The sequence below is a fragment of the Mytilus galloprovincialis genome, chromosome 4 (assembly GCF_965363235.1).
Source record: "Mytilus galloprovincialis chromosome 4, xbMytGall1.hap1.1, whole genome shotgun sequence".
Taxonomy (NCBI): domain Eukaryota; kingdom Metazoa; phylum Mollusca; class Bivalvia; order Mytilida; family Mytilidae; genus Mytilus; species Mytilus galloprovincialis.
In genome coordinates this window covers 9184393-9201297 of record NC_134841.1, presented here as the reverse complement: position 1 = coordinate 9201297, position 16905 = coordinate 9184393, and the positions used below count along the sequence as shown (strand labels likewise).

Here is a 16905-nt window from a genome sequence, read left to right as displayed (position 1 = left end):
TTGTCTTAAATGAAAAAAAGAAAAGGACTTATGTCAAAAAAGAAAAAGGTGCAGTTATTCCCAAATGGTTAATCCTTGTTCCAAACCATTAGTTATTTGTGAAAAAGTAAATAGTTTTTGGTAAAACATTATTTTTTAGTAAAACTTAGTACTAACTGTGAAGTCAGGGTGTAAAATGGTAATTTAATGAAATTTTCCCTAGATACCACATAATATACATACAAAGGGTGAAGGTTTGGTACCATTAAAACGTTTAATCCCCCTGCAAATGTTTACACCTGTCATAAGTCAGGAATCTGATGTACAGTAGTTGTCGTTTGTTTATATGTAATCTAAACGTGTTTCTCGTTTCTCGTTTTTTTAAATAGATTAGACCGTTGGTTTTCCCGATTGAATAGTTTTACACTAGTAATTTTGGGGCCCTTTATAGCTTGTTGTTCTGTGTGAGCCAAGGCTCCGTGTTGAAGGGCGTACCTTGACCTATATAAATGGTTTACTTTTATAAATTGTTATTTGGATGGAGAGTTGTCTCAGTGGCACTCATACCACATCTTCCTATATCTATCTATGTCATGTGTGAGACATATGCTGCAGTATGGGTATCAAAAGATGGTAATTTGGGGTAACCTAACCTCTTAACATTCCATTTGAATGATTAAACTTTATAAAGTTATACCTCTCCAAATATAAATGAAAAATAGCTATATACAGTGCACACTAATATCAATACATGTCATACAAAGCTTTCAAATTACTCACAAAAGCTTGCTGACAATAAAACAGTAAGACAATATAACATCCAGCGTTGATATAAAAGATTGCCATCATTGACTAGATATGGGATGTTCATATTTAACCAACCTGTGTAGATTTTCCACAACCAGTATCTCCAGCGACGACAACCACCTGATGTCTTTGTACCATTCCTTGTATCATCTGCTTGTACTGGAAGATCGGTAAATTTTCTTGGTCTGTCTTTATCTTCTTAAGTTTTGCAAACTTAAACCAAATAACAATGCATCATTTTAAATAAAATATTAACTTTATTTAATTCTATATTCTAATTTGGGAATAGATATAAATTATATTGATAAAGCTTGGAACTGGTAAATTAAGATATCACATTACATTAAATGCAATCATACACTTAACATGGTAAAAAACATATTTATTTATTCCAAGCTAATAGTGATGGGTCATGGTATATTTCTATGCTAATAGTGATGGATCATGGTGACATTTCAGCATAGAAATCATTTAATATTTATAGAATAACTAATTGAAGAATTCAGATAGAGAAAAATATACAATGAGTGACCGAACAACACATTAATTCACGATTGTGCATAGCGCATGAGTTAATTATCAGTGCTGTTCAGTCACGAGTTGAATATTTTTCGATATTTGAATTCTTTAATTAGTGATTCTTTTTATTACATTGGCAAATGGCTTTTTTTTAAAGAAATTAATGTAGAACATGTAAGGAACTATATCTTTTTTCTAAAAATTCACAATTTGTTTTGATCCGCCGTTATCAACGTCTTGACAACGCCTATTGTTGTATGACGTCAGAGAGTGAAATAACCATGTTTATTTCACATGTGAAATTATCAGTTTTAATTAACTGGGAAATCAATGTAATTCATTGCAACCAATGTAATAAGTGCTCTTATTCTTTGACTAATAGTTGTCTCATTTGTAAAAATCGATATCATACCTTTTGTTTTTGAAGGAAATCCACATAATGGATCAATATATTTCTGAACTGTCTCACTCTGTGTTTTGTCAGGTCTCTAGAAACATCAGCATCTATTACAAGAGAAATAAAAAAAATATTATTTCTGTAAAACACTTGTAAATTTACAGTCTTATCATAGTTATAGAAATCAATAACTACTTTGAAATTGAGACCATTTCTACACTTTTATATTTACATGTATATTTAAAGCGAAACTTGCATTGAACAGGAAATGAATAATTTTCTTCAGTAAGTTAAATGAGTATAAACTGGCTAATTGACAGTACAAACAAAAACTTTATTTCAAATGGAATTTGCTTAATATCATTCCTTAATTAATCTAGGAACAAGTACTTCTATTGCTGTTTTTTTATTTTAGCACTTTCCGAATACATGTACTGTATGATCTGCAGCAATTTCAAGTAAGATTTTTTAATGTAAAAGAGTCTTAATGGTTACAAACAAACAACCAAAGTTAAGTAATGTTTACCAACCTACAAGTCTTCCCTTCTTTAAGAAATCATCCACATTTTTACTTTTGATGTTAAAACTAATTCTGTATCTGTTGTCATAGTGTTGAGGAAGATCAAGATCCACAGTTGATTCTGTTGTCTTCTGGTCTTTTTCTACTCAAAGAAAATTATACACAGATTACAAAAAACACAAGGCTTGAGAGAACATTTGATATATTTGAACTGCCCAAAAATATTTACTTTCAAAGACAGTCAAAGATTTGTATTTTCAGCATCATGAAGATTTAAACAATGGAAACATATATTGAAGGAACAAAGTTAATTTATTGCTGTCATTCAACTTGATAGCTTCTTAAAGTGACTTAAATAACTTGAACCTCACAGCAAGATCAAGACATATTCTAGTGCTGTAGCTGAACAAAATGATATTTATATTGAAGTTTTGAAATATAACTTATTAACTTTGATAATATCATGTTTACAGTGAAGATTTCAATAAAATTGAGAATGGAAATGGGGAATGTGTCAAAGAGACAACAACCCGCCCAAATAAAAAACAACAGCAGAGGGTCACCAACAGGTCTTCAATGTAGCGAGAAATTCCCGCACCCGGAGGCGTCCTTCAGCTGGCCCCTAAACAAATATATACTAGTCCAGTGATAATGAACGCCATACTAATTCCAAATTGTACACAAGAAACTAAAATTAAAATAATACAAGACTAACAAAGGCCAGAGGCTCCTGACTTGGGACAGGCGCAAAAATGCGGCAGGGTTAAATATGTTTGTGAGATCTCAACCCTCCCCCTATACCTCTAACCAATGTAGTAAAGTAAACGCATAACAATACGCACATTAAAATTCAGTTCAATAGAAATCCGAGTCTGATGTCAGAAGATGTAACCAAAGAAAATAAACAAAATGACAATAATACATAAATAACAACAGACTACTAGCAGTTAACTGACATGCCAGCTCCAGACTTCAACTTAACTGACTGAAAGATTATGATTTCATCATATGAACATCAGGCACAATCCTTCCCGTTAGGGGTTTAGTATCATACCATCATAACATATATGAGAAGAACATAACCCGTGTCATGCCAACAACTGTTTTTAGAATAAATGTGTTTAGTTCCGATGCAAAAAACATTTTATACATACATATTATATCTATACTGAAGGTTTCCAACATAACTTACTAATTTTGATTTTTATAATGAAGTTCTCCCATATTACTTTCTAATTTTTATATTTATTTTTTTTCATAATCAAAGAATATTTCATACATTACTTACAAATATTGATACCCAAAGTGAAGCTTTCCCCTATATTTATACTGAAGATATCTGATGATACTTACTTATCCCTTGTTTATCTTTCTCCCTGTCATACTTTTACTTACTTATTCCTTGTTTGTCTTTCTCCCTGTCATACTTTTACTTACTTATCCCTTGTTTGTCTTTCTCTCTGTCACACTTTTATACTTATTCCTTGTTTGTCTTTTTCCCTGTCATACTTTTACTTACTTATCCCTTGTTTGTCTTTCTCCCTGTCATACTTTTACTTACTTATCCCTTGTTTGTCTTTCTCTCTGTCATACTTTTACTTACTTATCCCTTGTTTGTCTTTCTCCCTGTCATACTTTTACTTACTTATCCCTTGTTTGTCTTTCTCCTTGTCATACTTTTACTTACTTATCCCTTGTTTGTCTTTCTCTCTGTCATACTTTTACTTACGTATCCCTTGTTTGTCTTTCTCCCTGTCATACTTTTACTTACTTATCCCTTGTTTGTCTTTCTCCCTGTCATACTTTTACTTACTTATCCCTTGTTTGTCTTTCTCCCTGTCATACTTTTACTTACTTATAAATCCCTTGTTTGTCTTTCTCCCTGTCACACTTTTACTTACTTATTCCTTGTTTGTCTTTCTCTCTGTCATACTTTTACTTACTTATTCCTTGTTTGTCTTTCTCTCTGTCATACTTTTACTTACTTATCCCTTGTTTGTCTTTCTCCCTGTCATACTTTATCCCTTGTTTGTCTTTCTCTCTGTCACACTTTTACTTACTTATCCCTTGTTTGTCTTTCTCTCTGTCATACTTTTACTTACTTATCCCTTGTTTGTCTTTCTCCCTGTCATACTTTTACTTACTTATCCCTTGTTTGTCTTTCTCCCTGTCATACTTTTACTTACTTATCCCTTGTTTGTCTTTCTCTTATCCCTTGTTTGTCTTTCTCCCTGTCATACTTTTCCTTACTTATTCCTTGTTTATCTTTCTCCCTGTCATACTTTTACTTACTTATCCCTTGTTTGTCTTTCTCCCTGTCATACTTTTACTTACTTATCCCTTGTTTGTCTTTCTCCCTGTCATACTTTTACTTACTTATCCCTTGTTTGTCTTTCTCCCTGTCATACTTTTACTTACTTATTCCTTGTTTGTCTTTCTCCCTGTCATACTTTTACTTACTTATTCCTTGTTTGTCTTTCTCCCTGTCATACTTTTACTTACTTATCCCTTGTTTGTCTTTCTCCCTGTCATACTTTTACTTACTTATCCCTTGTTTGTCTTTCTCCCTGTCATACTTTTACTTACTTATTCCTTGTTTGTCTTTCTCTCTGTCACACTTTTACTTACTTATTCCTTGTTTGTCTTTCTCCCTGTCATACTTTTACTTACTTATCCCTTGTTTGTCTTTCTCTTATCCCTTGTTTATCTTTCTCCCTGTCATACTTTTACTTACTTATTCCTTGTTTGTCTTTCTCTCTGTCACACTTTTACTTACTTATTCCTTGTTTGTCTTTCTCCCTGTCATACTTTTACTTACGTATCCCTTGTTTGTCTTTCTCCCTGTCATACTTTTACTTACTTATCCCTTGTTTGTCTTTCTCCCTGTCATACTTTTACTTACTTATCCCTTGTTTGTCTTTCTCTCTGTCATACTTTTACTTACTTATCCCTTGTTTGTCTTTCTCCCTGTCATACTTTTACTTACTTATCCCTTGTTTGTCTTTCTCCCTGTCATACTTTTACTTACTTATCCCTTGTTTGTCTTTCTCTCTGTCATACTTTTACTTACGTATCCCTTGTTTGTCTTTCTCCCTGTCATACTTTTACTTACTTATCCCTTGTTTGTCTTTCTCCCTGTCATACTTTTACTTACTTATAAATCCCTTGTTTGTCTTTCTCCCTGTCACACTTTTACTTACTTATTCCTTGTTTGTCTTTCTCTCTGTCATACTTTTACTTACTTATTCCTTGTTTGTCTTTCTCTCTGTCATACTTTTACTTACTTATCCCTTGTTTGTCTTTCTCCCTGTCATACTTTATCCCTTGTTTGTCTTTCTCTCTGTCACACTTTTACTTACTTATCCCTTGTTTGTCTTTCTCTCTGTCATACTTTTACTTACTTATCCCTTGTTTGTCTTTCTCCCTGTCATACTTTTACTTACTTATCCCTTGTTTGTCTTTCTCCCTGTCATACTTTTACTTACTTATCCCTTGTTTGTCTTTCTCCCTGTCATACTTTTACTTACTTATCCCTTGTTTGTCTTTCTCTTATCCCTTGTTTGTCTTTCTCCCTGTCATACTTTTACTTACTTATTCCTTGTTTATCTTTCTCCCTGTCATACTTTTACTTACTTATCCCTTGTTTGTCTTTCTCCCTGTCATACTTTTACTTACTTATCCCTTGTTTGTCTTTCTCCCTGTCATACTTTTACTTACTTATCCCTTGTTTGTCTTTCTCCCTGTCATACTTTTACTTACTTATTCCTTGTTTGTCTTTCTCCCTGTCACACTTTTACTTACTTATCCCTTGCTTATCTTTCTCCCTGTCACACTTTTACTTACTTATCCCTTGTTTGTCTTTCTCCCTGTCACACTTTTACTTACTTATTCCTTGTTTGTCTTTCTCCCTGTCACACTTTTACTTACTTATCCCTTGTTTGTCTTTCTCCCTGTCACACTTTTACTTACTTATTCCTTGTTTGTCTTTCTCCCTGTCACACTTTTACTTACTTATCCCTTGTTTGTCTTTCACCCTGTCACACTTTTACTTACTTATCCCTTGTTTGTCTTTCTCCCTGTCACACTTTTACTTACTTATCCCTTGCTTATCTTTCTCCCTGTCACACTTTTACTTACTTATCCCTTGTTTGTCTTTCTCCCTGTCATACTTTTACTTACTTATTCCTTGTTTATCTTTCTCCCTGTCATACTTTTTCCTTTGGAACTGCTGATATTTCAACAAAAATGACCAAAAGTCATCATATGCCTTTGATGGTCTGTATTATACAAAAGAAAAATTATTAAATCATAATTGTATTGAGTAGAAAGTTAGCAAATTATATCTATAATTTTCTCAACAACAAAACTTAAATTGTCTTTTTAAAGCCCTTTCTCACTAAGTACATGTACTGACAATTAATATATTCTTTAACTTCATCTATGTACCATGTAACTAAATTTGTTTTTAAATCCATATAAACCGACTTTTATGGTTTTAATGTTAACTTTCACTAAAATATTGGACTATATAATAATGGCCATTAGAGAACAGTCCCTTACCCTCTGTAACATCAAACATTTCTCATGTGATACTAAAAAACTTATGTTTGCTGTTCTGGCAAATAACTAGAAAGTACTTTCAAATATCAGGAGCCTGCTATTTTTTTCATTCATTGTTTTGTCATAAATCAGGCTGTTGGTTTTCTCGTTTGAATAGTCCATTTGCCAATTTCTGTAATTAGAGACCTTTTTTTCAGTTGTCTCCCTTAAGAGGAACATTAATTTTTATTAACAATGGAGAGCTAGAAGAAAGAGCAAATTTACCTGTGCGTAATGTGAATTATCTTTAAGGTTTTGAAATTTTTTGATTACACGAATTTGTTTAGCTAAATACTTACGACATCAGAAATTATTTTTCATGAAAAATTAGTTAAACCGCCGATACATCATTTTTAATTCATCATACTTTGCATTGGCAAAAACCAATATTGTCCGGTATGGAACCAGTCTAAGATTGACAAAGGGAAGTAATTTGTTTAAAAAGTGTGTAATAACAGAATCAAATCGGTAATTGGCAAATGGACTATTGTTTTATACTTTGTAATGTCAGGCTTTCATAGTCAACTATAAGGTATGAGTTTTGCTCATTGTTGAAGGCTTCACTGTGTCCTGTAGCTGTTTAAATCAATATAGTTTGAGCTGTGGTGGATAGATTTCTCATTGACAATCATACCACATCTCCCTATTTCTACATTTCATAATACATGTAATGGTATAAATTTGTAATCTTATAAGCTTTAAATTCTCAATTTTATATGTATTTAAAATTGTTATATGCACATACTTTTTAATAAATTCATCATCTCTGAAAAATATTCTGTTAAGGTCTGATCTGTATTGAGGAAAATCAAATGCAAAATCTCTATCCTCTTCTCTTTCTTCCTCATGATCGGATTCAACAGCATGTTTCTCTTTGGTACCATACCCCGTTTCATTCAAAGTTTCTGGATGATCATGATTTGATTTGCTTTCTTTTCTTCTTTGCAGATAATTTAAATCTTCCTTTTCATCTAATTCTCTCCTTCTTACTCTCTTATCAGATTTCTCAGGTGATTGATCTGTTGATGATAAACAAGACTTATGAGTCCTTGAGTTAAATTCTTCTTTTCTTGATCTTTTATTGTCATGGTCCTTAATCTCCCCATGCATTTTGTCCTTGTCATGCCTTCTGTAGGAATAGGAATCTTTATCATGTTTATATTCAGACAGTTTGCTTCTCACTAAATCTTTGTCTGTTTGTTCACTAGCCTCCTTATCACTTTCTCTATTGTTAGTATAGTCTGACTTATGACTCTTATGTGGTTCATCTTCTTCCTTTTCTCTGTGGTAATCTTTTCTTTTCTTTTTATAGACGGACCATGACTCTTCACCGTCAGAATGATCTTCTCTGCTGTGATGTCTTTTGTGTTTTTTATGCTTATGTTTATGATCTTTCCCCATTTCTGTAAATGTAGTATAATTGTGCTCAGTTTTAGAACATTGAAGATGGATTAACAACAAATAAGGATTCAACCAAAAGAATATATAAACTTAATTATGATATATAAATTATTTTGGCTATTTACAGATGATAAAAGAAGTTAATCAGACTAAAAATTAATTGAACGAGTAAAAACGATTTTTGTATGATTGTAAAACTTAAAATATACTAATTACTGGGGTATTATGAATTTAGCTAAATATTTTTTCATCATTTTGTTTGAAATACTTAACAAAAGAAATATGTTTAATGATTTTGGCAGTGACTCGTAGATGCAATGGGAGTGGTGTATTTTATTTTTATGTAAATGATGTTCATTTAAATATAATATTCTGATTTTGTTAAACTGCTATTACACATGTACATGTATGTCACAATAATAATTTTAAAAAATTACTTACTTACCTTTACTTACTATACTAATGTTTTTTTAAATTACATTAAAGATTTGTCTGTGTCTCTGTGACCAACTGAATTTTATGATATTTTTATACATGTAATACTATATACTAGGGAATACAATATCAGAAGTAAAGGTTAAGCAAAATATTGTCCTATGAAATATTGTACCACAAGACAATATTTCTTAACTATGTATCATGAAATATTGTCCTTGTTTATGGAAAAATGTCCAGAGAAGGACAAACATAGTGATTTTTGTCTGTATATTAGACAATATTTCACAGATGAATACTATGGAATTTTGTCATGTTAAAGGGAGGTTATATTTTGTGTGAATTGAGACAAACTCTCACTATTAGTAATACTATAAATTCCTTGCTATACATGGCTATACAACATTTCAGTGATAAATCTAAAAATGTGCATGCTGCATGCTTGTGTGCTATTTCTTATTGTGTAATAATTCAATTAAAAAATACTTTCAAAGCCAGTATTTCATAGTGAAGTATTGTCATCAATAGAATTTCATAGTGAAGTATTGTCATCAACAGAATTTCATAGTGAAATATTGTCTAGAAGGATGTGACAAAATTTCATGATCAAAGACACTATTTCATAATGGAATATTGTCCAGGACAATATATCATTATAAAATACTGTCAGTGGACAATATTTTATAAGAAATTTTGTCTGACAGACAATATTTCATGGAGGACAATATTTTATGTTACACGAACGGACACAGATTCTGTTATCTTTGAATTTCTGCACTCAGTCACAACTTTGACTAATACATGCTGTTGCATGTGTTGCTTATTTATATGGGGACGGAGTCCCCAATAACAGTAGAAAATTCAATAAAAAAAAATAAGGGAAAATTTCCTGAATTTTTCATTGTACTAATGAACTCAAATTCGTTCAAATTTTTTTTGTCGTGTTTTGAAATCCCGGACCTGCGCAGAAATGTACAATGTGCTTCCTTTTTCCGGTCTCGTTTGTATGAAACTTTGAGTAAAATATATATTTATCAGACTAGTATAAAATAGGAAGGAACGCGCAATACCAATTTCATTTTTAATAATTCCTTGATATGAAAAAACGTTACCTGATGATAGCATTTCTTTGTTTACATTGCATATGACGTCATAATTTAAATAACGTCAGGACTCAATTCCTAACAACAGAACCAAAATCGGAAACGTTACGGTATTTCCGTTTCTTTTTTTTTAAACAAATATTTAAGTTACAAAAAAATAATTCACACAAGACTTCGTCCCCATTTACAGGTAATGCCTGCCTCATATTAATTTAAAAGAAATTAATTTTCAATAATATTACGTTACATTGCATTGGTGCATTGAAAAAATTAAATTAAAATATAACCATGATAACTGTTGATCCGATCTATAAATTGAAAAAACAGTTAATGTAATAATTTCTGTTGACCTGTGTACCTCGTTCATAAAAAAAAATCTAGAAATAGGTGTATACCATATAAATTGTGATATAGGAAATGTATCAGATTGGGAAAGTGCACTTTTTCACAGTCAAGAAAGTTGTCCACAAAAAAAAAATCCATTTTTTTACTTTTGTAAATTTAGTTTGAAAGCTTATGTACTTAGTTTTAAGTATTACTAATTTTTAGAAATGAGACGATGTTAAAATTCAGATTGTGTTGTACCTTTCCACTTCTAATTTAATATTACCCATACAATCTTTGAAGTTAAATGTATGTACATGTACAGGTCTACAACTTGAGACTGGTTGAGAGACTAATTTAACTTTTTTACAGAGTTGTCTGCCCATAAAAATCATTTCACAAAATTATGTCTGACAAAAATTCGATAAAAAAAACCAGATGTGACTTTATTTTTAACTTTTTAGCTCACTTGTATTATTTGTTGACTACAAATGTTATTAATGATAATATAAGCATGATCTAATACTTAGGTTTGTCACATAAAAGATCATATTACATGATATATTAAAAAGATATTTATTTAATCCGGAAAATAGATTCACCGATTTGGTGACCATTTAGTATCGCCAACCAAAAATAAATAATGGAAGAGGAGGAGGAAAGTGATAATTCCTCAACAAAATTTGCCCAGTCAATTGTAGAACAAGTGAATAGGTCGGATATTGAAGCAATGGTCCAGGTTCAGCGTGACATGTACGATATTTCAGTTTTTCTCCCTAAAATTAATAAAAGTGTGTATAAACTGTACAAATGAAGATGTAACAGTCACACAGTAACACTAATCAGCTAATAGGCACTTGTCTGTGACGGGGGTCTCATTGGGGGTTCTGATCCCGGATCCAGCTTTGTTTTGTCAGATTCCTGTATCCACCTTGTACCACGATTTCCCGAGAAATACATGAACAACGTATATATCTCCCAAAAACAAATACACCTAATGATAATCGCTATTTATTCCATTCCGGATAAGTTCTAAAATTACACAACTTTTTCATCCAGTTGAAGCTATCTGGGACCCTGTTTAAACAATTCACCATGCATGATACTTTTTAATGAGACCTGTTTAAACTACCGTAAATACTTCCAACAAAATACTTTTTTACTTCAATTTTAATTTTGAAAAAAGTGGATCATACTATATCAAAGTTTTTTGATGATTACTTTCTAAAGTTTATTCTCCCTTAGCTCACTACTGATGACCTCCATTTTCGGCCGGTGACCCCAAACAGGAAGTTGTATAAATGACTGTTTTTCCCGGAATGGACTAAATAGCGATAAGGTGTATTGATAAATCTCGATAACAAGATTTTTATGGTGTTATACTACTTTTAACACTATTAAAGAATATTTAACAAAAGATATTACTCGTTTTTACTTAATTAAAGTGCAATTTGTAGTTTTCACATTTTCTTAATTAAAATATATCAGTGACGCTCAAATCCAAAAAAAATTAAAAAGGCCAAATAAAGTACGAAGTTGAAGAGAATTGAGGACCAAAATTCCTAAAAGTTTTGCCAAATACAGCTAAGGTAATCTATGCCTGAGGTAGAAGAGCCTTTGTACATGTATATTTCATGTCAGCACACAAGTGCTGACTACTGGGTTGGTGTCCCATTTAGGACATTCCGCAAATACAAATCATTTTTCTTAAGATTGCATGTACTTTTATTAATTATGAACGCCTTAAACCTTATAATTGTATGCTGTTACACTAATTTAAGCAGTATAAGTTATAACACCATAAAAAATCATGTTATTGGGAAACATCAGTTTGTTTTGAGGATATTAATATGTTCTTGTATTTCTTGGAAAATCGTGGTACCCGACTGACACTATGTATGTAAGCAATTCTCATTTTTTTGTGTCCTCCTAGACTTCATTTCCCGTTTCACGCACATTTTCAAGTGTCATGCTTACAAAAGATCAGCAATACGACGTCAGGTTTTGACCCCAATTAGACCCACTATGACTCTTATCGATCTACAATAATGTATATCATTAACATTGAAATATTCCTGACTGACCTTCCAAGTAGGTTTCTCTCAAAGTCACACACACATTCATTACATGTCAGTTTATTTAATATATTGATTTCAATGAAATTAATTTGAGTTTTATTTTTATATTTCATGCACATTATTCCAAATATTGATCATATGTAATGTTTGCAGCTGCAATTGTCAGTCAATCTTTCACTCTTTTCTACATGTACAAATATATATGACGCAAACCATTAACATAATTAAGAAAACACAATATTGATTATATGTTTTATTTGCTGAATATTTTTACAGGTTATCAAGATATGAGAAGACAAATGAAATGTTGATCAATTTCAACCTATTGTCATTATCTCGATTTGAGGCAACAAGTCAGGAATTCAAAAAGCACACACAAGTTTTATATGAAATGAAAAAGGATCTAGACAGTGTATTTCGAAGAATAAGGTAAGAAACATTATCTAAACTTTTGAATTGGTTCAATTTGTCTAGTCACAGCCTTTTATAGCTGGCTTTATGGTACTGGTTTTGCCTATTGTTGAAAACCTTATGGTGACTTAAAGATAGAACTATAATTTTGTTTTAATTTACAAAATTTAGATTGGTAGTTGTCTCATTTGCAATTATACATTTTGTACCACATCACCATAGTTTATATCAATTATACATTTTGTACCACATCACCATAGTTTATATCAATTGTACATTTTGTACTACATCACCATAGTTTATATCAATTATACATTTTGTACCACATCACCATAGTTTATATCAATTATACATTTTGTACCACATCACCATAGTTTATATCAATTATACATTTTGTCCCACATCACCATAGTTTATATCAATTATACATTTTGTACCACATCACCTTAGTTTATATGAATTATACATTTTGTACCACATCACCATAGTTTATATCAATTATACATTTTGTACCACATCACCTTAGTTTATATCAATTATACATTTTGTACCACATCACCATAGTTTATATCAATTATACATTTTGTACCCCATCACCTTAGTTTATATCAATTATACATTTTGTACCCCATCACCATAGTTTATATCATAATAGTCAAAATTGTACTATTTCATACATGTACATTAATGTGTTTATTTTAAGATTATGAAAAATAAAAATAAAAGTGTACAAAATAATAAATACTAATTATATATAAAATCGAGTAAAGCTATATTTTTTAATAAGGAAAAGATTGTGGGTAAGCATGGTAAGTTATGACTAAAAGAAGATCTTATTTATGGAATGGTATTATTACTTTTTACAGGCAATTAAAGCAAAGATTAGGCTCAATGTATCCTGAAGCATTTTCAGGTAAAGAAATAACAATTAGTTATGATTAAAGGAAAGTCATATGTATTCATATGTACATTGTATATGTTACAGTTCGTGGAATGGTGTATATATCTTCTGAAATAAAAGACAGAAAGATGACAGGGTTGTCTTATAATCTAGTTTTACTGATTTTAAACATTTTTTCAGAAATTCGATGTATGATACAAAATACAAATCCAGTACCAAACATAATTCTAATATTTACTGGTAGAAATTAAGATACATATATTTTGATTTGTAATATTAGGAAGATCATGAATTGTACCTGATGATTACTTTACTAAAGTCATCATAAAATTAATAATTTGTTGTACCTGTTTACTACAATTAGGCAATATACTCCTACTAAACAGTTTGACAAATATACATGGAACTTCACATAAGTCTGACATAAAACTCTACCTCAGGCTTAAAGGAGTAAGTTGAAAGGGAGATAATCAAATATGTTTACTTCAATATTACAATAAGTGGTAATAGTCATTGTACGCTATTGGATAAACTAAATAAATTAATTTTGTGAAATTGTGTCATCACACTAATATGAAGATTTGATTGTCAGAAACAAATCAGGGAAATCATTTTTTTGTGTACGATAAATTAACATTCTGTATCCATATATATAAAACACTTTTATCATGCCTTAATTTGAAATGAGATATAATCCCTCATATTTCAAAGACAGGATAAAAATAAACAAGCTATTGATAATTTTTAATTATTAACCTGTGTATTAAAAAGATTTACATGTGATTAAAATTGAATATATATTTAAGGAATGACTGTTATATATTTTTCTGTCTATGAAGAATTGTGTAGCGGGTTATTATTAAGTGTGCAACACATTTTAAAATTATTTTGAATAGACAAAAAAAAATATTACAGTCGTTCCTTATAATTTAATTCTAAATTCCATTTTAAACCGGCGTAAATCAACTGTGATGAAGTCACAGTCAAATGAAAAAATTATGTCTATGAGATGATAAACAAAACACTGTCCGCCAATCAGAAGACATGTTACATCTAACATTAAATTGTTAAGAAATAATATACTTTGAAGCTAAAATAGACTGACCTATTCCATGTATTCTGTGTAGAAAATAAGCTCAAAACATCATATTGCCCTAAATTACTCATTTCAGGGGTTTTTTTTTTGGCCAGCCATGGAAAACTGAACCTATGTTTTGCTATTGGGGTTATACTTAGCCAACCCTAGTTTTAAATGTAATGGTATTTTATTTTATTTTAGTTTGTAGTGATGTTTACAATATGATGAGTGAAGATGAAGAAGATGGAGAAAATAAAAGTGCAAACAAAGACAAAAAGAAACATGATAACAAACATTCCAGTGATCATGATTCTCCAGTAACAGCAGACGGTATGAATTCCATGCTGGAGAATCATGGGAAAAAAAGAATTGAACAAAATGGAAGCATTAACTGTGATAAAACAGACAGTGGACCAAAAACAGGAATAATACACAACATATCAATAAACACAGACCAAATTGATCAATTACATATATGTAATTCTGAAATTAATAGTACAAACATTGAGGTTAATAGTGGAAGTAATGAGAAAAGTTCTATACAAAAACAAACAGAAGAAAATGGATGAATTATCTTGATTGTTTTAATCTTATTGTTGAAAATATTGTATGCACATTGAAGTTAATATGTCTATCGTTATACATTTCTTCGTTGTGAGTAATTTACCGTTCTAGAGTTAATCCCCTTTTTTAACTCAGAAAATTGACATGTAAGCATGAGCCAAGACATTTGTGTCCTCAGACACATTATCCGTTTACTCTGAAATCAAAGTTGCTTTTGCACCTTCACAAATTTTCATAAGAAACAAACCATTTTTTTGTCACTTCCCTTCCTTAAAAAAATCATATTCAAGAATTTAAAATTAAACATTTTATTCATAAAAAAAATATGTCCTAACAAAAGATGAATAGTTGCTTGCCATATTTCATTCACATTTTAATCAGAATATCCAGTGTCAAAATCATAGTAGCAAAACTTTTTTAGGTTAGCTGATAGCATGTTGAAGTTCCCCCAGTATGACCAAATAACATAACTGCCAGGCTTAATATTTGAGGGTATTTTTGGAAAGATGTTGAATGTATTTTTCATTATAAAGTAAAATATTCCCAACATGTTGTATTCTTAGATGCCAAGCATTATTTATTAGATTTGTAATTTAGCAGTTTTGTTTTCTGCTTTTTAAAAGTATGTTTAATTTTATTAAATCAGATTATTGCAGAAATAAGATTCTTAATTGTAAACAGCTGGATGACTGAATGCATTCAGTTAAAGACTTACAAAATGAACTAAAATAGGCTTAAAGCTCTACAAGGTACCATTTAGACATATGTTACAAATGCTATAATAATGTGTATGCTTTTTTTTATATTGTTTTGTAATTTAAATGCCATACTTTTGGAAATGTGCAATAAAAATATGACTTTATTTCATCATAGTATTTTATGTTGCATGCCAGGCATAATTTTTTTCAAGTTCAAAAATGTATTATAAATGAACCTGTCATGAAAAGAAAAGTATTAGTAACAATTACCTTTATTTGGCCAGTGAAGTGAATTATCCTTAAAATGGTATTTCTAACTCTATTGTCTTACCTGCAATAGATATTCAATGATTTTCTTGAAGACAGGTTCTGAGATAGCTCTTTTATGGAATTTCATTATGCAGAAGGTGGAAGAGATGGATAATCTATATCTTGTCTATGACCTCATCTGACCCTTTGTTCTTATCACTTGGGGGGTGTCTTTTGTGGCCTGTGTCTGTTACTTTTTACAGAAATTTTCTTCTCTGAAAGTGCTTTGCCAAATGGAACCAATCTTAGTCACAATCATCAATGGGATATCTTATTGAATTAATGTGTCTTGTGATCATGCCTACAAATCATCTGACAGACATAACAGAATGGCAAAAACTAAAGTTTTGTCTAGATATGTTTTTCTTGAAAATGGCTCTGGTAGCAATACACAGGAAAACAAATGCTTACACATAAATTTTCACCATCCTTTTTCCCTTGCTTTCTTACAAATAATGCTTAATGTTTGGGTTATGTGTCTATGTATGGAAACAGCATTTTTCATAGATTTAATTTAAGATAGTTAAAAACAGTGAAATATAATCTCTTTTTGATGTTATCATGACAACAATCTGCATTTATTTGATATAAAACATTGCCAAAGGGGGTGAAGATGTCACAAAAGTCCCCACAATTTGATACAAAGAAGAATATTAATTCATTAGAGTGATACCTTATCTGAAACCATTGCCATTTATCCATCTATAGGCCAAATTAAAATCATATGCATTTTACCACATTTTTCCATTATTACTGTATTAAGATGTTTAAGGGTCAAACAT

The 16905-nt window shown here is 30.7% G+C and overlaps 2 protein-coding genes across 4 annotated transcripts in view; one reads left to right on the top strand and one right to left on the bottom strand.

Annotated features, from left to right (window-relative positions):
• LOC143071304 (putative ATP-dependent RNA helicase DHX34) overlaps positions 1–10464 on the bottom strand; it is a 44440-nt gene extending 33976 nt beyond the window's left edge. Inside the window, exons 1-6 of one of the 3 annotated variants that reach the window (XM_076245534.1) lie at positions 10416–10464; positions 7567–8224; positions 6402–6499; positions 2233–2364; positions 1718–1809; positions 862–999 (exon numbers count right to left, since the gene is read on the bottom strand). In XM_076245534.1, coding sequence (XP_076101649.1) covers positions 862–999; positions 1718–1809; positions 2233–2364; positions 6402–6499; positions 7567–8222 — 1116 coding nt within the window. In that variant the 5' untranslated portion in view covers positions 8223–8224; positions 10416–10464. Of the gene's footprint in view, positions 1–861; positions 1000–1717; positions 1810–2232; positions 2365–6401; positions 6500–7566; positions 8225–10345 lie in introns of all 3 variants that reach the window. The other 2 variants (XM_076245533.1, XM_076245532.1) reach the window with 2 other exon arrangements.
• A 216-nt stretch (positions 10465–10680) lies between these two features.
• LOC143071305 (uncharacterized) lies at positions 10681–15978 on the top strand. The gene is made up of 4 exons (XM_076245535.1): positions 10681–10837; positions 12439–12591; positions 13440–13486; positions 14754–15978. Exons 1-4 carry the CDS (start codon positions 10728–10730, stop codon positions 15119–15121), a joined length of 678 nt encoding a protein of 225 aa, XP_076101650.1. The 5' UTR covers positions 10681–10727; the 3' UTR covers positions 15122–15978.
• The last annotated feature ends 927 nt before the right edge of the window (positions 15979–16905 follow it).

Coding starts and splice junctions, on each gene's coding strand:
- LOC143071305 (XM_076245535.1), top strand. CDS start 10,728: ATGGAAGAGGAGGAGGAAAGTGATAATTCCTCAACAAAATTTGCCCAG. Junction 10,838..12,438: donor GTCCAGGTTCAGCGTGACAT/GTACGATATTTC, acceptor ATATTTTTACAG/GTTATCAAGATATGAGAAGA. Junction 13,487..14,753: donor GTATCCTGAAGCATTTTCAG/GTAAAGAAATAA, acceptor ATTTTATTTTAG/TTTGTAGTGATGTTTACAAT.